Source organism: Hemiscyllium ocellatum, chromosome 12, assembly GCF_020745735.1.
Source record: "Hemiscyllium ocellatum isolate sHemOce1 chromosome 12, sHemOce1.pat.X.cur, whole genome shotgun sequence".
Classification (NCBI taxonomy): domain Eukaryota; kingdom Metazoa; phylum Chordata; class Chondrichthyes; order Orectolobiformes; family Hemiscylliidae; genus Hemiscyllium; species Hemiscyllium ocellatum.
The window spans coordinates 65,103,570-65,127,996 of NC_083412.1; the positions used below are offsets into that span (position 1 = coordinate 65,103,570).

Below are 24,427 nucleotides of genomic sequence, written 5' to 3' on the forward strand. Positions count from 1 at the left end.
AGTCATAATGAGAAGAATGCAAAATTAGATAATGATTCATCAATTCTACCAACTTAGCCTTATTGTCTAGTTAGACAAGGAGGAAGCTGGAAGAACGCAGTGCGCCAGGTAGCATCAGAAAGTGGAGAAGTTGACATTTTGGGTGTAACCCTTCTTCAGGAATGGGGGTGGGTGTAAGGGGAGCTGCTGATAAAGGGGTTGGTGGGCAGGGTAGTGAAGTAGGGATAGGTGAAGACAGGTAGAGGTTACGTTAGTCGCTGGGAGGAATGAAGGGAGGGGAAGTGGGTCGGGGAAAGGGAAGAGAGGTTTTTAGAAATTGGAGAACTCAATGTTGAGTCCTCAAGACTGTAGGCTGCCCAGGCAGAAGGTGAAGCGTTGTTCCCCCAATTTGTGGTTTGGTTCATTGTGGCAAGGGAGGAGGTCAAGGATAGTCATGTCAGAAAGTGAGTGGGAAGGGGAACTAAAACGACATTTGTAAAATGACTACTACTGAATAATGATCATAAAAATTAACAGATAATCTCCCTCAAATTGATGACATTGTATGAATTCTAAGCTAATGCTGGAAGACATTGAAAGTGTAAAGTTTACACTCTACTTAACCCGAGCCATTCAAAGATGGATATATAAATTCATGATTCTGACCTTTATATTAAAAAAGGGAGTAAATATTTTAAAATATGTAATACTGCTTGTACAGTCATTCTTCATCTTGATAAGCAAAAATAAATTATGTGTACCCATAAAGTGGTAACTTTAGAAGTTTCACTATAGTGAAACGCCTGTTTATATTGGAATGCATATTGGTCTCTTGCACATCACAGCAAATGGGGAGGTCATGTTGTTTATATTAAATTCCAGTTATCCAGATCTTTTACAAATCTCTTTTGGATAATTTATTGTCTTCTGTTCTTTCAATATAATGTGTTCAATCAAATCTATGTGCATAGTTATTTTTCTAAACTGCAGAATCTAGAGCAGCAGAACTGTTTTTGCAGAATGTAGCTTTAACTGCTGACATCAGTAGGTTCAAGGACTGAGCATGTTTCGGTCACAAGTACAGATTGAACTGTACTCTATTCATGCTTAGTAATATTTCTTTCTCTTTTTCTCTCTCTCTCTCTCTCTCTCTTTCTCTCTCTTTCTGATTTCCTAGGTAGGAGTGAAGTGGTTGCAGATCTCTTGCCCAGTTTTGATGTAGAGATTATGCCAGGTACTGGTATTCTTCTGAAGTCCATTTGTCTCTTACCTACTCCCATAATTTATATTCACCATGATGCTTCTATTTGTCATCACGGCCTGACATTTTACGCAAATTGCTATCGTTATGTTTTTTATGACTGCACCAAGAGTTATGTATTAAATGGATGTTGGTAATAAGTCAGCAGAGAAATAGCAGCTACAATTTGACACAAGAATGTGAGGTTTGGCAAAGAAAATGTTGATGTGGGTTATGTGGTAAATTAGAATACACTTAGTGATACCACCAGACAGAGGAACAGAAGTAGGCCATTTGGCCCAATGAGCACAGCAGATCAGGCAGCGTCCGAGGAACAGGAGAATTGATATTTCATCAGGATAAAGGGGTTATGCCTGAATCATCGATTCTCCAGCCCCTTGGATGCTGCCTGATCTGTTGTGCTTTACCAGCACCACACTCTCGACTCTGATCTCCAGCATCTGCAGTTCTCACTTTTTCCCATTTGGTTCATTGAGTCTTATCTGCCATTGAGTAAGATCATTGTTGATCTGATCGATTCCTTTTTTTTGGCCTTTTTTTGAACCTTTTATCCCCTTATTGATTGAGAATCTATGTCAGCTTTAAATATTCTTAATGCCCAACTATTGCAGCTTCTGTGAGAAGGAATTCCACAGGTTCATTTACCTTGAACAGCAGGCAGTCCTAGAATCTTCCACATGGTGAAAAAACTTGTCAAGCTCTCACCCCCCAAGAATCTTGTGTTTCAATAAGATTTCCTCTCATCCTTCTAAACTCCAGTGAGTACAAGCCCAACCCACCTTAACCTCACGTCATAAAAAAAATCCCAACATACCCAGAATGAAACTAGTGAATCTTCTCTGGACTATTTCAATTGACAGTGTGTCCTTAGTTAGTTAAAACTCACACAATGCTAGGTTATAGTCCAACAGGTTTATTTGGAAGGACAAGCTTTTGGAGTGCTGCTCCCTCGTCAGGTAGCTAGTGAGGCAGGATAATAGGACACAGAATTTATAGCAAAAAGATCATAGTGTCATACAACAGATGTGATATATTGAATAAACCTAGACTTAACAGCAATCTAGGTTTGTTCAATTTATCAAATCAGTTGAATGACACAATGATCTTTTTGCTATAAATTCTGTGTCCTATTATCCTGCCTCACTAGCTACCTGACGAGGGAGCAGCACTCCAAAAGCTTGTCCTTCCAAATAAACCTGTGTTGTGCGATTTTTAAGTTTGTCCACCCCAGTCCAACACCACATCATGTCCCTACTTAGACAAGGGGACCAAAACTGTTCACAGTATTCTTGGTGTGGTCTGACTGCTGCCTTATCCATTTTAGCCAGCTGAGCCTTTTTTTTACTCCATTCCCTTCGAAATGAAGACTAACATTCCATTTGCCTTTCCTGTCATCTGCTGACGTATTGAATGTAATGTATTAATGTAACTTCATGTATTGGAGCAAAAGGGAGATATTGGTATTTTCAACTTTAAAGCCACTCTAAAATCATCAGCATGATGTTCTCAAGCCTTTTAGATTTAAAGTGAACGGGGTATTGGGATACAGAATAAGGTGTAAAATTCAAAGAGGTAATTTTAAGAACTGTTTCTGCTCTGATGAAACCACATAAAAACTGACAGCATTTTTACCCACCCTATTCTAGAAAGATATTCAGTTGTTGAAGTGGGGTAGGGAGAAGAGCTATATTGTAAATCCTTGAACTGAGGGGATTGATGTAACAGCTAGGATTCACTACCCTTGAACATTTCCCTAGATTCTGAAAAGATCCCAATGGATTGAAAGCCTCATATGTAATACCATTGATCAAGAAAAAAAAGGTGAATGGAATACAGTAATCTACAGGCCATTTAATCTAACATCTATCATTGGGAAAATGTTGGAAATCAATTATTAAGGAGATAGTAGAAAGTCATTTGGAAAAATTATATTCCCAGATAGTCAACATGACTTTGTGAAAAGAAAAGTCTGTTTGAGACACTTATTAGGATTCCTTGAGCCTGCAATTAAGAACAATCGGAAACGGGCAGGAGTAGGGAATCTGCTCTACCATTCAATAAGTTCATGGCTGATTGTTTTTTGTGGACTTGGTTTCACTTACCCACCCACTCACCATTAATACCTTTACTGTTCAAAAATCTATCTTTGTCTTAGAAACCTTCAACGAGGTAGCCTCAACTGCTTCTCTGAGCAGGGAATTCCACAGACTCACAACCCTTTGGGTGAAGAAGTTCCTCCTCAACTCAGTTCTAAGTCTGCTCCCCCTTATTTTGATGATATGCACCAATGGAAACAACCTCCCTGCTTCTACTTTATTTTTTTCCTTCATAATAGTTATATGTTTCTATAAGATTGCCCCTCATGCTTTTAACTTCCAATGGTGTAGTTCCAGTTTATTCAATCTTGCTTCATAAGTCAACTCCAGAATCAACCTGGTGAACTGCCTCTGCATCCCCTCCAGTGCCAGTACATCCTTTCTCAAGTAAAGAGACCAAAATTGTACACAGTACTCCAATGTGTGGCTTCACCAGCACCCTGTACAACTGCAGTATAACCTCTCTGATTTTAAACTTCATCCTTCCAGCAATGAAGGACAATATTCCATTTGTCATCTTAATTACCAAATGCAGCTGCAAACCAACGTTTTGTGATTCATGCACAAGGATACTCAGGTGCCTCTATACAGCAGCATGCTGCAAATTTTCACCATTTAAATAATTTTTCTGTTATTCCTACCAAAACGGTGACCTCACATTTACCAACATGTACTCTATCTGCCAGACATTTACAACTCACTTAACCTATCTATGTCCTCTACACACTTGCAGCAGCATCTGCACACCTTGCTCGACCACTCACCACCTTGTCATGGGAACTTTGACAGAGTACGGTTGGTCCCCAAATTCAAACCATTTATGTAAATTGCAAACAATTGCAAAACAAAAAACTTCATAGGTGAAGTATAATGTAGAAAATGTGAGGATGTCCACTCTGGCAGGATGCATTATAAAACAGATTATTACTTAAATTGAGAGAGAGTGCAGAATGTTGACCTTCATTGGAAGTGGGATGGAATATAAAAGTTGGATAGTATTGCTGCAACTGGAGTATTATAGATAGCTTTGATCTCCTAACTTAAAGAATAATGTAGTTACATTGAAAATCATTCATAAAAGATTCATTAGACAAATTCATGGGATGAAGCGATTGTCTTATGTGGAAAGTGTGAGCAGGTCAGGCTTGTATCCATCGGAGTTTAGAAGAATGCAGCGATCATATTGAAACATCAAAAATCCTGAGGGGGCTTGACAGAAGTTCTTGTCTCCCATGGGGGAATCTAGAATCACGGGGGGCTACAGTTTAAAAATAAGGGTCTCACACCTAAACCTGAGATGATTAGATTAGACTCCCTACAGTATGGAAACTGGTTCTTCGGCCCAACAAGTCCATACCGACCCTCCGAAGAGTAACCCACCCAGACCCATTCACCTACGCTATATTTACCCCTGACTAATGTACCTAACACTATGGGCAATTTAGCATGGCCAATTCACTTGATGTACATATCTTTGGATTGTGGGAGGAAACCGGAGCACTCAGAGGAAACCCACATAGACACAGGAAGAATGTGCAAACTCCACACAGCCAGTCGCCCGAGGTAGCAATCGAACCCATATCCTTGGTGCTGTGAGGCAGCAGTCTAACTACTGAGCCACCATGCCACGCTAGATGAGTAGGAATTTCTTCTCTCAGAGATCCATTGTCTTTGGAATATTCTTCCCAAAGACAGTAGAAGCTGGTTCTTTGAATTGGGGTTAAGGTTAATGAACAAGGCCAGGTTAGATATGTTTTTAGATTGACAGGAAAGACTGGGGCAGGAAAATGGAGTTGAGTCCACAGCTGATCAGTCATGATCCTACTGAATAGCAGAGCAAGTTTGATGAACTGAATGACCACACTCCCTTTTAGTTATGCTTAGAGGTTCTATGCACCCCAATTGACCAAAAGAAATAGTGAACTGGGGTATCTGATAAAGTCTAAAATTAAATACAGGTGGTTGTAGGATAACATGCATTTCGGTAGTACTATTGGGCTATAATGTCACTGAAGAATTAGGGAATGGCATTTTTGAGAACGCTTACCTTCATTCACAATAGCACAATTCCAGGGCAGATTGATCCGCGTGCTTCATTCTGCATATGCACCAGTGTCTGTACCATTCCACGCTTGTGCGATGCCAGTGCCACTCTTTGTGCTGTTCTGCACATGCGGCAATGTCTACGCTGAAGTCTTTGTGCCGTTCCGCACATGTGCTGATTTTCTACCATTCTGCACATGTGCTGATGTCCATGCCAGAGTCTCTGCCAAAACTGGCATCTAAGTACATTTTTCTTTTATGTATCAAATAAAAGCCCAAGAAGTCCTATTTACAAATTAAGGATAATAAAGAAAATTGGGAAATGCATAAGGATTTCTATTTACTTAAAGGATATTAAATGTTTGAAACAGATTGCCAGTATGAGTGATAGAACAAGAAAGTTAATGAGTTTCCAGTAGGAATTGGACAACTTATTGTCAATATTTGAAGACAATCTTTCATATTTAACAGAAAAATGAATAAATGCTGTGGATCAGTGGACTGGATGGATTGAAGAGTTTTGCTTGAACTGAAATTATTACTATTTTGAATCAACAAATATTACATAATTAGTTATTTTGCAAAACTATGTCTTGGCTTATTCTGGACCAGTCAAACTGATTTACTTGCCATTAGAAAATGTAACTACCCAACCATAAGTCCCCATTTTCTCAGACAAATAACATCACATTCTCACAAATGAGTCAAAACCACTTTAGCTTTCACAAGGATTTGCTTAATAATGCAGGAAATTGAATGGGTAAGTGTTAATTCCTCATGTATATTTTTTTAAAATCACGCGTGATTGATTACAATTAATGTTTGGTCACCGAATCATCTCCATCAATAGGAGAAAATTTTAAAAGCTGTCACTTGGGAAATTATAGGACACTGACAAAGCTGCCTCGTAGTTCAGTATTGGCGCCTCAAACAATGTTGTCTTGTTTACCCCATTGTTGTAGCTAAATTTGGTCCAAAAATCAATGGAATTACTGTTTTAATTTAACCTGAGCATTAAGAGATTAGTTTGAACTGACCTCTGAAATACCTTTGTTTTCGAACTAACTCTCTTATTGATAGCATGTAAACAAAATATTTAAATGCATGATTAATTATCACAACAAATTCTTATTATTTTTCCATCTGAGCTTCCCAAATTGATTGTTGGTTGTTGTAGTGTTGTCTTAGTCAGAATTCCCAAACGATTAAAGTTAGTTCTGATCAGCTTTCTATTTTTCACCTCATTGAGTTACTGACTTTTCCTAAAAAGGAATTTTTGACATCCAATAAGTAGAACTTTCACCTAGCTGCTGCTACTACTACTACTACTATTGCTACTACTAGCACATTCTAGCACTACTACTAGTAGCACATTCTACTAGCTCATTTGTGAAAAAGCTCATTGTACACATTTCATACTTCCTGTCATAATATACATTTTTTTTATATGGAGAAATCAAAAATAGGAACAAGACTAGGCCATTTGGCCCTTTGAAGCTGCTCCACCATCATGGTTGATCAGCTAACTCAGTAGACAGTTCCTGCCTTTCATCCACATCCTTTGATCCCTTTATCCCCAAGGACTATATCCAACTCCTCCTTGAACTTATATAATGTTTTGGCCTCAATTCCACAGGATCATCACTCTCTGGGTAAAGAACTTTCTCATCTCAGTCTTAAATGATCTATCCCATATCCTTAGACTGTACTGGACTCCCCCATCATCAGGAACATTGTTCCTGCATCTACCCTGTCTAGTCCCGTTAGACCTTTTAAAGGTTTCTACAAGATTCCTCCCCTTCATTATTCTAAACTCCAGTGAATACAATCCTAACTGAATCTCTCCTCACATGTCAGTCCTGTCATCCAGGAATCCGTCTGGATTCGCTGCACTCCCTCTAATGTGAGAACATCCTTCCTTAGATAAGGAGATCAAAACCACACAGTATTCCATGTGGTTTCACCAAGGCTGTCACTTGGGAAGTCATATTTTGACTTAAGTAAATCGGCAGAGAACTCAGAGTACAATATTGCAGCCAGACATCCCTGCATCTGTACTCAAAACCTCTCACTATGAAAGCCTACATACCGTTTGCCTTCATTACCACCTGCTGTGCCTACACACTTACCTTCAGCAACTAGTGTAAGAGGATACCCAGATTTCGTTGTATATTCCTCTCATTCAACTTATAGCCATTCGGATAATAATCCACCTTCCTGATTTTGCTAGCAAGATGGATAACCTCACATTTCTCAATGTTATACTTCATTTGCCATACATTTGCCCCCCTCACTCAGCATGTAGAAATCACACTGAAGCACCTCTGCATCCTCCTCACAGCTCACCGTCCCACCTAATTTTGTGATATCTGCAAATTTGGAGACATTACATTTAGTTACATATTGTAGAAACTTGGGTCCAAACTGATCCCTTTGGTTCCCTATTGGCCACTACCTGCCGTTCAGAGAAACACCCATCTAGTCATTTTCTTTTTTTCCTGTCTGGAATCAGACCTGTCCATGTCAATACACTACCTCAATCCTGTTAACTTATGAGGGGCTTTGTCAAAAGCCTTTTGAAAGTCCGGATAAACTACATCCATTGGTTTCCCCTCATCAATTTTATGAATCACATCCTCAAAGAATTTCAGTGGATTTGTTAAGCATAATTTTCCTTGCGTACATCTATGTTGACTATGCCTGATTTTACTAGGAGAAAGTGAGGACTGCAGATGCTGGAGTACCAGAGTTGAAAAATGTGGTGCTGGAAAAACACAGCAGGCCAGGCAGCATCCGAGATGCAGGAGAATCAATATTTCAGGCATAAGCCCTTTTCAGGAATGCTTGATTTTACCACTGTTTTCCAAATGCTCCACTATTAAATCTTTCATAATGACTCTAGCATGTTCCCCACTACTGACATCAGGCTGACTGGTCTATAATTCCCAGTTTTCTTCTACCTTTCTTTGAATATTGTGGGGTTGCATTGGCCACTTTCCAATCTATAGGAACTGCTCCAGAATCTAAGATGACCATCAAAGCATCGACTATGTTTAGAACCATTTCCCTAAGTACTGTGGGATGTAGATTATGAGGCCCTGTGGACTTACCTGCCTTCAATCCCATCAATTTCCCCAGTACATTTTCTCTACTAATACTGATTTCCTTCAGTTCCTTCCTATCATTAAACTTTGTGTTCCCCAACATTTTTGATATCTTATTTGTGTCCTCCTATGTGAACACCGAGCCAAAGCATAAACTTTACATTGATCTTCATTGAATCTTCTTGCATAAATTAGATTTTTTTAAAATTCACTTGTGGGACATGGGCATCACCAGCAGGTCAGCATTTATTACCTGTTTATTTCTTTTGTACTGGCTAGCTATTTAAGGGAAATACTTTGAACAATAGGTGACCTTGGATACACTGGAATCCCTGGAGAACCATTGATCCATTGTCAAAACTGTCCCCATTTAATTGATTCTTTTTCATGAAAAAATGTGCCAGTCCAAATAAATCATCGGCTGTCCCTCAATTTGTGTGTGAAGTCTACTCCGGGATCTTCATGTGACTGAACAATCTGAATCCTGATACTCAATTCTCAGGGTGCTAGGGGCAGGATCTGGATTTCATAATATTTTTCTTTCCTTCTTTGCTGTCTCTCTGCCTCATCATGAAGTGAAAGCATGATGTAGCTTAAAATGGCCCATTTTGAACAATTAATAGCAAGTTCTTTGCATTCATTAATGTCAAACCTGCTTGTTTATCGGAAAGCGTCATTGTACTATTGTAGTATTTTCCTTGTCCTCTTCTGGAACATTGGCCATTTGAGAGTTTGAGAAAACAGGATCTGTCAGGGAGATGCAGCCCTTCCTGATGAAGGGCTTATGCCTGAAACATTGACTGTCCTGATCCTAAGATGCTGCCTGACTGGTTGTGCTTTTCCAGCACCACATTCTTTGACTCTGATCTCCAGCATCTGCAGTCCTCACTTTCTCCTAGATGCTATTTAACCATCTGGACAATGTCCAGTCACCGTAGTTGGTTTTGTAGAAGTTTTGATTGAAAGCTTGTGAAGCTGGTTTCAAGGAGGATACGAGCATTTGTGTGTTGCTCCTGCTATTGAAGCTAAAGAATGCAGCAGAGGCCTTGCTGATAGAATTCCTTTAGTGGTCTCAACACCAAGCTACTAATGGACTATTAACTGCATCGAATCCCGACAGTGCAAACAGAGGTCATTTGGCCTGTCAAGATGTAATGATCCTCCAAACAGCATTCCACCCAGTTCCAGTCAGCATCCGCCCATCCTATTCCCACAGCCTTGCATTTACTATGGCTAATCAAATGAGCCTCCTCATCTTTGTGACACTGAGTCAATTTCCCATGGCCAATCCAGTTAACCTGCACATCTTTGAACTGTGAGAGAAACCAGAGCATGTGGCTGATGAAGTCAGAGGGACAAGATTTCCTGTATGTTTCTATAGCCAAATTATACATGGTGTCTGATGCAAAGGTATCATTAATTTTGTTTAAATGGCACAGAGGACATTGTGGTCACATCAAATTGACAATTTATCAAAAGAAAGAAAGGAATTATCCATCATTGGATTGTCCATGTGAGAGTATCTTGCTGAAAGTTCAGAGCAAAATAGTGTAACAAAAATAAGTTAAGAATTTTTCAAGCTCTAAAGGAAAGTTCAAATTGTTTTGTGCGATTACACATGCCAAAGCAATAGTATCATATTTAGAAGAATTGTTCACCAGAAGTAACTGCTTTCATATGTCATAAGTTCAGCACAAAATCAAATGTACAATTATGTAACATCTTACCACGTTTTTTGTAAACAGCCCCAAAACTCCTCTTGTACAATGACCTGCTTAGCAATACAATTATTGTTAGATAATTAAATGAGTTAATTTGTGCACAAGATCTCAAATGGCAATGAGATAATTAATAGCTTAATGTGGTCATTTTGGCATGGGCTGAGCGAGGAATGTTGACTAAACACTATATTGCAATCTTAGCATCCACTGGAATTAGACTAATAGCGCTACATTTTAACATCTTAACCAAAGATGACAGTTTGAATAAGGCAACACTCCTTTGCTGCAGTCTCAGATTATGCACTTAAAGCTCAAGTAGCATTGAATCCAGAAACAACAATGCTATCAACCAGACAAGAATTGTACTGAAATTCTGAACATGACTAATGAAATATTATTTTGTATTACTTCCTGCGATCTGATAAGTCCGAATATTTCATTTATTCATATGGCAGTTTATACGAGTAAAGAAGAAATAGTGTGGATTTTAACTTACCTCTCAAAGGACTTTATGATCAAAGGGAAATGGCCCGAGTTTGGGATATAGCTTGCAAATGAGTTTATTTTTCCAGGTAGCTGCTTTTCTGTTTGCTGCTGATCTTGAATGATGTTGTTTCATGCCTGAATGATCTGATTGGAACAAGAGAGTCGCAAATCACAGATATGCATTTACCCAGGGGAGACTTACTGCCTGAAGTATTCTACTTTATGTTTGAAAAAAACAACTTTTGAGTGGGTTTCATAAAAGACACACATGGAGCTCCTGAGCCTGTTTGCTCCAGGCTGGCTGCATCCTCTTTCTCTCCTTTCACATCTTTTTCTTTCCATCACCTTCCAACTTTGTGGGGAAGCTAAAGCAATGCTCAGTGGGTCATCAGCTGCAGCGGTGTCCAGAGTGAGGACTGCTGGCCACAGGAGGCCCAGAGCTGTAATGGCCAGAGTGGCTGCGGTAGGCCTGAAGCACAGCGATGCCTTGAGGCCTGGTACTTATTAGTGATCTTGCAGAAGCCTTGGAGTTGTGTTTGAAGACCCCTTGTACAGAAGATGAACTCTCTTTATGTAATTTATTTTTATTTTTATAATTCATTATGCATTGTGGCAACAAAACACTTTTCACTGTATCTTCTAGACTTATATGTCAATAAATAGATAGAATGCCATAAATAATGGAAAATCAACCTCTGAATGATGTAGCAGGTTGCAATTCTCGAGTGATGTAATGATGAGATAATTATATTGAATGCGTCATGAATTTGTTTTGCTATAATCCACTGAACCTTGACATGATTCTATTTATACTGAACAATGCATTTATTTGGATCACCAAGCTGACCTCTGATGTTATTCAAGTGCTACCTGGGGTCTGGTGCACAGCTATGGTGGGTAACCATCAGCCTGACTGTCCCTTTAAATCCTTTGCTCAGGTACACCCCCCTCAGGACATTTTATGGATTGGCCCTGGAAGTATCTGGAGGTTTTCTTAAATTGTCAACTGTTGGATTTGGTTGGTTTGTTCCTGTTGAAGGGAGCCAAATTTGATCTAAAATCAGCCAAAGGCTAATTGAAAGGTGAGGTGAAAAACATGGATGGAAACTTTTTAATTACTTTGAATATTTTGATAGGATCTTGAATTGACATTTTAGACATGACCTCTAAAATCTCACAGAAACTCTCAAACCATTTTTACAAATACATTTGAAAGAAAGCAAGAACATTCTTGTTGTAACTTCAGATGTCTCAAAACATTTCACTGCTAATTGTGTATGTTCAACTTGGAGTCATTGTTATAATGTTCGTGATGTGGCAACCAATTTTCATACAGCAAGGTCCCACAAAAACGAATAAGAGAGTAATCCATTCCTAGTAATACTGATTTAGGGATAAATACCAATAAGGTTAAGAGACAGAATTCCATAACTTCAAAATAGCACCCAAAGATGTTTGACAAACTGATAGTGCAAACGACGTCCTGGCTTGATGTCCCACCTGAAAATCAGCACCACCAACCACAAAGCACTCCTGACAATACAGTGCTTAAAATGTTAAACTTGATATTGCACTCAATTTTCTGAGATGGGACCTGAACCCACAGCCATGTTGCACACAGCTTAGAATGCTGTCAACAGCAGGCAGGAGAAAGGAGGGATACAGAAAAGGTCAAAATCAGACAAATGGATAGTTTATTGTTTCAAAGAAAGAGAAACTGACATTTATATCATGATTTTCACAACATCAGGATGCTCCAAAGAGTTTTCCAGGCAACAAAGTACTTTTGAAGCATAGTCACAGCTGTAATGTAGGAAGAATGGTGAACAATGTGCTGTCAGCTAGACCCCGTGAACAAAATTGTGATAGTGACCAGGTATTTTGTCTTACCTAAAGGATTGGCCATATGAGACAAAACGTCTCTGCTCTCCTCTCTACATCCAGTTGAGAACACGAATGAGAATTTTAAACTTGAGGTATTGGGAATGGGAAATAACAACACTGTTCAGCAAACACAAGCTGTTGGTTAGAATATAGACATCAAAGCTTTGAATGAGCTTATATTTATGAAAGGTGCAAGGATTAGATGCCAGCTGGAACATAAAAAGGCCTAAATTAAAGGCATGAATGAGTGTCTCAGCATCAATTTAGTGTAGGCAGGGGCAGCAACAGACTATGGTGGTAGCTTATCCAAACCGATGAAAACCTTTTTATTGGTTTGGGGAATGTGGATGGAATGAGATGAGAATGTCAAAGTCTCATGTATTGATTTGAATTTCCAATTTATTCCCTCTACAAGGGGCAATTTTCACTGATGGACTGTGAGTAGATTCTGCCTTCTGCATGTGAGAAACAGGGTATCATTTCATATCTCAATTAAGAGGGAGATGTATGATACAAAGTTAATGTATGTGTGTTGAACAGAAAATGTAAAATGATTTCAAAAGGATCCGGATAGGCTTGATGATTGAGCAAATACACGGCAGATGGAATAAAATATGAAAATGTGAAGATAACAACTTTGGCAGGAGAAATAGGTGTGCAGATTATTTCTTAAACGAAAAGAGGGTGGAGATTGTGGATTTAGGAAAGGAACTAGGTATTCTTGTCAATAAAGTCACCGAAAGCTAACCTGCAGATGCAGCAAGCTAATATTAGGTAGCCTAATGGAATTTTAGCCCTTATTGCAAAAGGATTTGAGTACACAATTAATGAAGTCTTGCTTCAATTGTAATAAACGTTGGTTCGACCATACCTGGTATACTGTGTGCAGTTTTGGTTTCATCTCAAAAATATTGTTGCCAGAGAGAGATGCAACATAGGTTAACTAAACTTGTTCCTAGCCTGGTAGGACTGTTCCGTGAAGACAGATTGGATAAATTGGGCCTATAATCTCTAGAGTTTTGAAGAAAACAGAGGTGATCTACTTGAAACTTTCAAAATACCTAAAAAGATAGATAGGGTAGATGCAGGTAAGATGTCTGCCTTGTGTTGGGGATCAAGAATCGGGTGGTATTCCTCCAGCTTCTGTTAAGTTCTGTTGGAATACTGTAGTCTGCCAGAGATGGAAATGTTTGAATGGGAGCACAGTGGTTTATTAAAATGTCAAGTGACTGGAAGATCTGGGTCATTCCTATGGAGGGAATATCGATGTTCTTCAATGTGGGGACCAAGTCTGTGTTTGGTAAAGGACACCACATTGTGGAGAGTGAATACAATAGACTACATTGAGAGAAGTACAATAAAATGCTGCTTCACCAAGGGTTCTGGGTAATCCAAGATGCAGGATGGGAAGAATTTCTGGCTGTAACAGCTGCTCCTTTTTTGAGGTATTTTAGGTGCTGGAGGTGATTTCCTTGAATTCCAGGAGCAGCAATTACTGTTTTATATGCTGTTCCATTGTTTTGGAACTTTAGAAAAAAAAGTCAAAACAAGAGCAGTTTTAAAAGGGAGAAGAACAGACAAAGGAAGTACATGGTGAGGTCATTGCAGGAGAGAGAGAGAGAGAGAAAACCTGCACAGTTACTGCCTTTGCTGTTAATTTTCTCAGATGCACTTCGATGTCTAGTGATATATGAATGCAAAGTGCATCTTGGAAAATTAACAAACGGTGAAATTCACAACTGATCTTGGAGGAACTATTGGGCGAAGTTCACAGCACAGAATCAGATAAGTTAATTGTTGTTTTTAAGTGTGGCCTATAGAGAATCTTCAGTAGTGAGTAGAGTGGGTTCTTTCTTGATTTATTTGTTATGGGGAGATATGTCTCTTGATTAAACTTAAAATATAAGCCATAACTATTAATTTAACCTGGGGCAGTGTTTGTAGAAGAATAAGACGGTGTTATTTTCTGGGTCTGTAGATTGTGAAGCAGCAAAAATGGCCTTTAATAGAGTGATATGTACTTCTTATCAGATGTGGGAGTTTAAAGAGAGTTTAAGGGTTACTGCAGATTATATCTGCCATAAATGCTGTTGGCTGCAAATTTTATCAGATCAAATGGATCGGTTGGAGAGACCGTTAGAAGCAATGAGGAATTTGCAACAGCAACAGTATGTGATGGATGGCAGTTATAGGAAGGGGGGAAAGTCTCAGATTCAGTCACAAAGATGGGTTAACTCCAGGAAAGGCAAGAGAGGTAGGCAGCTAGTGCAGGAGTCTTTTGTGGATAGATCCATTTCAAACAGGTATGCTGTTTTGGAAAATGTAGTGGGTGATGGATTCTCAGGGGAACAAAGCACAAACAGCCAAGTTTCTGGTATGGAGACTGGCTCTAATGCAACGAGGGGTATGTTGGGTTCCAAGAGATCAATTGTCTTCGGAGATTCTTTAGTCTGAGGTACAGACATACGTTTCTGTGGCCAGCAGCGAAAAAGCAGAATGGTGTGTTGCTTTCCTGGTGCCAGGATCAAGGATGTCTCAGAGAGGGTGCAGAATGTTCTCATGGGGGAGAGGGGCCAGGAAGAGGTCATTGTCCACATTGGAACCAACAACATAGGAAGGGTATAGGTTGAGATTCTGAAGGGAGTTTACAGAGAATTAGCCAGAAATTTAAAAAAGGAGGTCCTCAAAGGTAGTAACATCTGGATTACTCCCAGTGCTATGAGCTAGTGAGAGCAGAAATAGGAGGATAGAGCAGATGAATGCATGGCTGAGGAGCTGGTGTATGGGAGAAGGATTCACATTTTTGAATCATTGGAATCTCTTTTGGGGTAGAAGTGACCTGTACAAGAATGACGGATTGCACCTAAATTGGAAGGGGACTAATATACTGGCAGGGAAATTTGCTAGAACTGCTTGGGAGGATTTAAACTAGTAAGGTGGGCGGGGAGGGATCCAGGGAGATAGTGAGGAAAGAGGTCAGTCTGAGACTGGTACAGTTGAGAACAGAAGTGAGTCAAACAGACAGGACAAGCAGGGACAAGGTAGGACTAATCAATTAAACTGCATTTATTTCAATGCAAGGGGCCTAACAGGGAAGGCAGACTAACTCTGGGCATGGTTAGGAACATGGGACTGGGATACCATAGCAATTACAGAAACATGGCTCAGGGATGGGCAGGACTAGCAGCTTAATGTTCCAGGGTACAAATGCTACAGGAAGGATAGAAAGGGAGGCAAGAGAAGAGGGGGAGTGGTGTTTTTGATCAGGGATAGCATTACAGCTGTGCTGAGGGGGGATATTCCCGGAATTACATCCAGGGAAGTTATTTGGGTGGAACTGAGAAATAAGAAAGGGATGATAACTTTATTGGGATTGTATTATAGACCCTCTAATAGTCAAAAGGAAATGGAGAAACAAACTTGTAAGGAGATCTCAGCTATCTGTATGAATAATAGAATGGTTATGGTGGGAGATTTTAACTTTTCAAACATAGACTGGGACTGCCATAGTGTTAAGGGTTTAGATGGGGAGGAATTTAAGTCTGTCCAAGACAATTTTCGGATTCAGTATGTAGATGTATCTACTAGAGAAGGTGCAAAACTTGACCTACTCTTGGGAAATAAGGCAGGGCAGGTGACTGAGGTGTCAGTGGGGGAGCACTTTGGGGCCAGCAACCATAATTCTATTGGATTTAAAATAATGATGGAAAAGGATAGACCATATCTAAAAGTTGAAGTTCTAAATTGGAGAAAGGCCAATTTTGATGGGATTAGGCAAGAACTTTCGAAAGCTGATTGGGGGCAGATGTTCACAGGTAAAGGGACGGCTGGAAAATGGGAAGCCTTCAGAAATGATATAACAAGAATCCAGAGAAAGTATATTCCTGTCAGGGTGAAAGGAAAGGCTGGTGGGTATAGGGAATGCTGGATGACTAAAGAAATTGAAGGTTTGGTTAAGAAAAAGAAGGAAGCATATGTAAGGTATAAGACAGGATAGATCAAGTGAATCCTTAGAAAAGTATAAAGGAAGTAGACAATAGACAATAGGTGCAGGAGAAGGCCATTCAGCCCTTCGAGCCTGCACCGCCATTCAATATGATCATGGCTGATCATTCCTAATCAGTATCCGCTTCCTGCCTTATCTCCATAACCCTTGGTTCCACTATCTTTGAGAGCTCTACCCAACTCTTTCTTAAATGAATCCAGAGACTGGGCCTCCACTGCCCTCTGGGAGTATACTTAAGAGGGAAATCAGGAGGGCAAAAAGGAGACATGAGATAGCTTTGGCAAATAGAATTAAGGACAATCCAAAGAGTTTTTACAAATACATTAAAGGCATAAGGGTAACTAGGGAGAAAATAGGGCCCTTTGTCTGGAGCCGCAGAAAATGGGGGAGATACTAAATGAGTATTTTGCATTTGTATTTGCTGTGGAAAGGGATATGGAAGATATAGACTGTAGGGAAATAGATGGTGACACTTTGCAAAATATCCAGATTAGAGGAGGAAGTGCTGGATGTCTCGAAACGCAAAAAGGTGGTTAAATCCCCAGGACCTGATCAGGTGTACCCTAGAACTCTGTGGGAAGCTAGAGAAGTGATTGCTGGGCCTCTTGCTGAGATATTTGTATCATCGATAGTCACAGGTGAGGTGGCGGAAGACTGGAGGTTGGCTAACATGGTGCCACTGTTTAAGAAGGGAACTATAGACCTGTGAGCCTGACATCAGTGGTGGGCAAGTTGTTGGAGGGAATCCTGAGGGACAGGATGTACTTGTATTTGGAAAGGCAAGGACTGATTAGGGATAGTCAACGTGGCTTTGTGCATGGGAAATCATGTCTCTGAAACTTGATTGAGTTTTTTGAAGAAGTAACAAAGAGGATTGATGAAGGCAGAGCAGTAGATGTGATCTAAATGGACTTCAGTAAGGCATTCGACAAGGTTCCCCATGGGAGACTGATTAGCAAAGTTAGATCTCATGGAATACAGGGAGAACTAGCCATTCGGATACAGGACTGGCTCAAAGGTAGTCGTCAGAGGGTGGTAGTTGAGGATTGTTTTTCAGACTGGAGGCCTGTAACCAGTGGAGTGCCACAAGGATTGCTACTGGTCCTCTACTTTTTGTCATTTACATAAATGATTTGGATGCGAGCATAAGAGGTATAGTTAGTAAGTTTGCAAATGACACCAAAATTGGAGGTGTAGTGGACAGCGAAGAGGGTTACCTCAGATTACAACAGATCTTGACCAGATGGGCCAATGGGCTGAAAAGTGACAAATGGAGTTTAATTTAGATAAATGCGAGGTGCTGCATTTTGGGAAAGCAAATCTCAGCAGTTCTTATACACTTAATGGTAAGGTCCTAGAGAGTGTTGCTGAACAAAGAGACCTTTGAGTGCAGGTTCATCGCTTCTTGAAAGTGGAGTCACAAGTAGATAAGATAGTGAAGAAAGTGTTTGATATGCTTTCCTTTATTGGTCAGAGCATTGAGTACAGGAATTGGGAGGTTGTGTTGCGGCTGTACAGGACATTGGTTAGGCCCCTATTGGAATATTGCTTGCAATTCTGGTCTCCTTCCTTTCAAAAAGATGTTGTGAAACTTGAAAGGGTTCAGAAAAGATTTACAAGGGTGTTGCCAGGGTTGGAGGATTTGAGCTGTAGGGAGAGGCTGAACAGGCTGCGGCTGTTTTCCCTGGAGCGCTGGAGGCCTGAGGGATGATCTTATAGAGGTTTACAAAATTATGAGGGGCCTGGATAGGGTAATTAGGCAAAATCTTTTCCCTGGGGTCGGGGTGTCCAGAACTAGAGGGCATAGGTTTAGAGTGAGAGGGGAAAGATATAAAAGAGATCTACAGGGCAACATTTTCACACAGATGGCAGTACGTGTATGGAATGAGCTGCAAGAGGAAGTGGTGGAGGCTGGTACAACTGCAACATTCAAGAGGCATTTGGATAGGTATATGAATAGGAAGAGTTTAGAGGGATATGGGCAGGGTGCTGGCAGATGGTACTAGATTGGGTTGGGACGTCTGGTCGGCGTGGACGGGTTGGACCAAAGGGTCTGTTTCCATGCCGTACATCTGAGTCAATGATTCTATGACCTGGGAGGTATGTTAGGGGCCTTGGACAGTGAGGAGGGAGGAAATGAATGGGAAAGTGGTATATCACCTACAATTGCAGGGGAGGGTGAAATTGGGACGAGAGGAAGTGTTCGAAGGAATCAGCTAGAGTGTTGCGGAGGAAACAGTGACAGTGAAGGAGAAGGGAATATGTGTTTGATGTTGGCAGAAAATTACCTTTTGAATACAGAGTCTAGTGGGGTGGCAAGTGAGAACAAAGTTATCTTTTTATTGGTTCAGAGATGAAGGGAAAGAGTTAAGGGATGAAGAGTTTGGGATCCTGTCAACCGGGGAGGGGGAAGGGGCAAATCCTTGGTTGTGGAAAAAGGTGTCAGAGGCACTCCAGTGGAAGGTAGCATCGTTTAAACAGAGAAAAACAGAGAAAGTGGGAGAATGGAATGAAATCCTTGCAAGAGGCAGGGTTTGAAGTGGTATACTTGTGGTAACTATCAGAGTATGTGGGTTTGCAGTGAAAACTTTTGTATCTTTGATTTTTCTTGCATCCTCCAAATTCCAACCACCCCACCCTACACACAGCCTTATTTTGTTGACTATTTTCCTCTTCACACCTTAATTTACACATGTTTACATCTCTATCTTTCCTTCACCACCTTTAGTTACCCTTTGGCTCTTCGCACCTTTACAATCTGTTCCATTTGTTCCTCCTTTACCCTTTATCTTCAGCATTAAAAAAAACACAACCTGTTTCAGTTTTGAAGAAGAGCCAGACCTGCTGAGTTTCTCCAGTTTTTTTTAATTTTGAGCTAGGTGATTAGCTCTTTAAGAGAGCCAACACAGATGTGACGGGGTGAATCACTTCCTTGTGTTTATTTTAATTCACTTATGGGACTGGTGTTCTTAAACTGCTACAGTCCAAAGTTGTCTCACAATGTCCTCAGGGAGGGAATTTCAGAATTTTGACCCAGTGACAGTGAAGGAACAGTAATATACTTCCAAGTCAGGATGGTGAGTGACTTGAAGGGGAACTTGAAGGTAGTGGTGTTCCCATGTATCAGCTTTATTATCCTTTGAGATAGAAATGGTCATGTTGTTTAACTCTGACTTCTAAATTTTGACCAACATTACAGGCTGGCAGTATTTGTGATTGAATCTTAGTTTGAATATCCTAAATATCTTAACTATTCACCTGTTTATGTATGGTTGTATTGGACATGGGTGTGTGTGTGTGTAGGTGAGGAAGGGGGTTATGGGTGTGAGGGTTGAAGGCTTTAAAAACCTGTGTTTTCTTTTATTAAAGCTGGATAGTCCTATGGCATTGAGGTGGACCTTTTCCAACCGCTCACCTTCACAGCTGGCAATCCCAGTGGTTTTTCCCAGAGTCAGCTGCCCTAATGTCAGTCAGCACCAATTGCTGGCATTGAAGGTCCCATCTCTAATCCCAGATTTTCCAGCATTGGTGAGCGTGTGAAAACTGCAATTTTCACAATTCCCATTATTGTCTCCAGGATGAATATTCAGCCTATTATTGCTGGAACATCGTTGTTGGCAAAATTAAAAATTGTGACCAGGGCATTGCCACTATCAATCTGATATATGTCCACTAAGATTGCAAACAATGAATGAAAGCTATATTTTATTAACATCACACTGGGGAGGAAATCACATTTCAATCAACCCACCATCACCATCCCATGAAATATCTCAATTCTGAAGCTGAGACTTGACTCTTTTGCCCCTGTGTTTGAAATAAATTTGCAGTGTGATTTGAATTATTTAATATAGAACATAGAACAATACAGCGCAGAATAGGCCCTTCAGCCATCGATGTTGCACCAACTTTGAACTAATCTAAGCCATCATCCATGTGCTTAGAATGAATTAATATTGAATAATAAACCATTTCACTCATGGAATTGTAAGATTATTTAGTATGGGAAATGGAAGTGATGAATTAATTAATAAAAAGTTCCTATTCTGATTTAGATTAAGTCACCAAAAATATATCGGACCATTTACATGACTAACTTGTACTGTACTTCAGCTATGAATGTAGATGCTGATAACCGGGCTCTCTACACTGGATAAGCATCAATTTCTTTGAAAACAATTAGAGTAAAATTCATGAGTATGTCAACATTTGATCTGGTTTTAGGTAACCAGTAGCTTATGTTTTAAAAATAAATGATACAAGTGTCAGTATTTACCAGTGGGAACCTTCTTGCTTTGAAAAGCTAGTAATTTCAGTTGGAAGGCTGGTACTATGGATAAAATATTAAATTTCAGGTCAAACCGGGGTAGCATAGTATTATTACAATGTCTGAATACTGAAAATTAAAAAATCTCTCGAATCAGAAACTTTCATGTGCACCCCAAATCCACCCTCTTAGAAATCAGTGCAGAAAGCATAAGCACAAATATTTAATTGCATCATTATTTCTTTCCTGGATGTCTCTCAATTGTCTCCAGTGCCCTTGCATAGACCCCACCATTTCTGTCAAAAGCTTTTTGGCATGTTATGATGTTTGTCTCAAAGAGTGTGGATATGAATGTTGGTGAAAACTGAACAGTTTCGTTCTTAGATATCTTTGTGTCAGAGGCAATGCAAGCAACGTTCTCCAGACTGATTCTTAGCATAACAGGATTGTCCTTGAGGAGATATTCAGTTGATGAATGGTACATTCCCTGAATTTACAAGAATGACAGGTGATCTAATTGGAACAAAAAACTTCTAAGGTGCTTAACAAGATAACTATTGGGAAAATGCTTACCCTGATTGGGAGTTTACATGAAGGAGGGGGGTGCAGTTTAAGAATAATGGGTCAGGCATTTAGGAATGACATGAAAATATTCTTCACTAAAATGTTTGTGAATCTCTGAAGTGCTGTAACCTAGAGTGCAGTGAAAGCTCAGTTCTTTGTATTCAAATCAAGGCAGGGAATACTGTCTATGCGGATCAGTGGCCAAAAGGAAGCCTCTTAGTTTACAGGTATTCCCAATTTAAAATAACTCAAATATCATATTTAAGGCAATTTGTAAATAATGAAACCTACCTGAAGAGCACTTCCTTCATTTTTGTTTTAGTCCAGTCACTGTGCACCAAAAAAACACTAACTCAGAGGTGGGGAACCTGTTCATGTTGGAAGGCCGCATTATGTTAGTTGTAATCTAATAAGGGGAGAAAGTGAGGTCTGCAGATGCTGGAGATCAGAGCTGAAAATATGTTGCTGGAAAAGCACAGCAGGTCAGGCAGCATCCAAGGAGCAGGAAATTCGACGTTTCGGGCATAAGCCCTTCATCAGGAATGAGGAAAGTGTGTCCAGCAGGCTAAAATAAAAGGTAGGGAGGAGGGACTTGGGGGAGGAGCGATGGAGATGTGATAGGTGGAAGGAGGTCAAGGTGAGGGTGATAGGCCGGAGTAGGGTGGGGGTGGAGAGGTCAGGAAGAAGATTGCAGGTTAGGAAGGCGGTGCTGAGTTTGAGGGATTTGACTGAGACAAGGTGGGGGGAGGGGAAATGAGGAAACTGGAGAAATCGGAGTTCATCCTTTGTGGTTGGAGGGTTCCCAGGCGGAAGATGAGGCGCTGCTCCTCCAACCGTCGTGTTGATATGCTCTGGAGATGGAGGAGTCCAAGGACCTGCATGTCCTTGGTGCAGTGGGAAGGGGAATTGAAGTATTGAGCCACGGGGTGGTTGGGTTGGTTGGTCTGGGCGTCCCAGAGGTGTTCTCTGAAACGTTCCGCAAGTAGGCGGCCTGTCTCACCAATATAGAGGAGGCCACATTGGGTGCTGCGGATGCAATAGATGATGTGCGTGAAGGTGCAGGTGAATCTGTGGTGGATATGGAAGGATCTCTTGGAGCCTTGGAGAGAAGTAAGGGAGGAGGTGTGGGCGCAAGTTTTACATTTCCTGCGGTTGCAGGGGAAGGTACCAGAAGTGGAGATTGGGTTGGTGGGGGGTGTGACCTGACGAGGGAGTCACGGAGGGAGTGGTCTTTTCGGAACGCTGATAGGAGAGGGGAGGGAAATATATCCCTGGTGGTGGGGTCCGTTTGGAGGTGGCGGAAATGATGGCGGATGATATGCTGTATATGGAGGTTGGTGGGATGGTAGGTGAGAACCAGTGGGGTTCTGTCCTGGTGGCGGTTGGAGGGGCGGGGTTCAAGGGCAGAGGAGCGGGAAGTGGAGGAGATGCGGTGGAGGGCATCGACGATCACGTCTGGGGGGAATCTGTGGTCCTTAAAGAAGGAGGCCATCTGGGCTGTACGGTATTGGAACTGGTCCTCCTGGGAGCAGATGCTGCGGAGACTAAGGAATTGGGAATATGGGATGGCATTTTTACAGGGGGCAGGATGGGAGGAGGTGTAGTCTAGGTAGCTATGGGAGTCATTCGGTTTATAGTAGATGTCTGTGTTGATTCGGTCGCCCGAGATAGAAATGGAAAGGTCTAGAAAGGGGAGGGAGGAGTCTGAGATGGTCCAGGTGAATTTGAGGTCGGGGTTGAGGTGTTGGTAAAGTGGATGAACTGTTCAACCTCCTCGTGGGAGCATGAGGCAGCGCCGATACAGTCATCGATGTAGCGGAGGAAAAGGTGGGGGTGGTGCCAGTGTAGTTGCGGAAGATGGACTATTCCACATATCCTACGAAGAGGCAGGCATAGCTGGGGCCCATGCGGGTGCCCATGGCAACTCCTTTGGTTTGGAGGAAGTAGGAGGATTGGAAAGAGAAATTGTTCAGAGTGAGGACCAGTTCAGTCAGTGGAAGGGTACTGGTTGGTATGGCGGGAAAGGAAGAAGCGGAGGGCTTTGAGTCCTTCGTGATGGGGGATGGAGGTATACAGGGACTGGATGTCCATTGTGAAGATAAGGCGTTGGGGACCGGGGAAGCGAAAATCATGGAGGAGGTGGAGGGCGTGGGTGGTGTCCCGAACGCAGGTGAGGAGTTCTTGGACTAAGGGGACAGGACCATGTCGAGGTATGAGCAGATGAGTTCGGTGGGGCAGGAACAGGCTGAGACAATGGGTCGGCCGGGGCAGTCAGGTTTGTAGATTTTGTAGGAGGTAGAAACGGGCGGTGCGGGGTTGTGGGATTATGAGGTTAGAGGCGGTGGATGGGAGATCCCCTGAGGTGATGAGGTTTTGGATGAAGAAAATATAAAAGATTTGTTCCGCAAAATTTGGATTCATTCAAAAGGCCACATGCGGCCTTAAGGCTGCAGGTTCCCCACCCATGTTATAACTGATTTTGCTCTTTCGACTTTTTTCACATACACCACTTGTCTCCCAACTCCCTCCCTCACTCCCTTTCACTTGTCACCCCTTTCACGACTTCCCTCTTCCAACCTCCTTGTTATTTCCCAGCTGTTGTACCTCTCTCATGCCCTCAAACTGAGCAATCACTCAGCTGAGGGAACGCAAGGGAGAACAGGAAAGGAGCAAGGCAGTAAAAGGTAGCCAGGAGAGGGAAACAGCAAGCCTGAGGGAGTATAGACAAGGAAGCAGCAAGCAAGAGCAGCAGGAGATTGAAAGAGGGATTCTATGAGTAGAAAGGACAGTAAGTTCAAAATAAATTTTTGGAACAGTTAAGTTTAAGGCAGTGAATAGAATCTTAATACCAAATCCTATTATGTATTTTCTATTGAGAAAGCATCTATGGGAATAGATGAGCTGGAAAAGTTCTACCTCAACAAAAATAGTGATGAAAGAAATATATAACCATACAAAATTCTGATTAATCCTCCGAGTTTTACGTGGGTGGTGGTGTTCATAGATTCTCATCATC

The 24,427-nt window shown here is 41.2% G+C and overlaps 1 protein-coding gene across 1 annotated transcript in view; it reads left to right on the plus strand.

Moving 5' to 3' along the window:
• Window positions 1-24,427, plus strand: part of LOC132820594 (immunoglobulin-like domain-containing receptor 2) — a 145,723-nt gene that overhangs the window by 92,267 nt on the left and 29,029 nt on the right. The window contains exon 5 of the mRNA XM_060832799.1: window positions 1,157-1,213. Coding sequence (XP_060688782.1) covers window positions 1,157-1,213 — 57 coding nt within the window. The remainder of the gene's footprint in view (window positions 1-1,156; window positions 1,214-24,427) is intronic.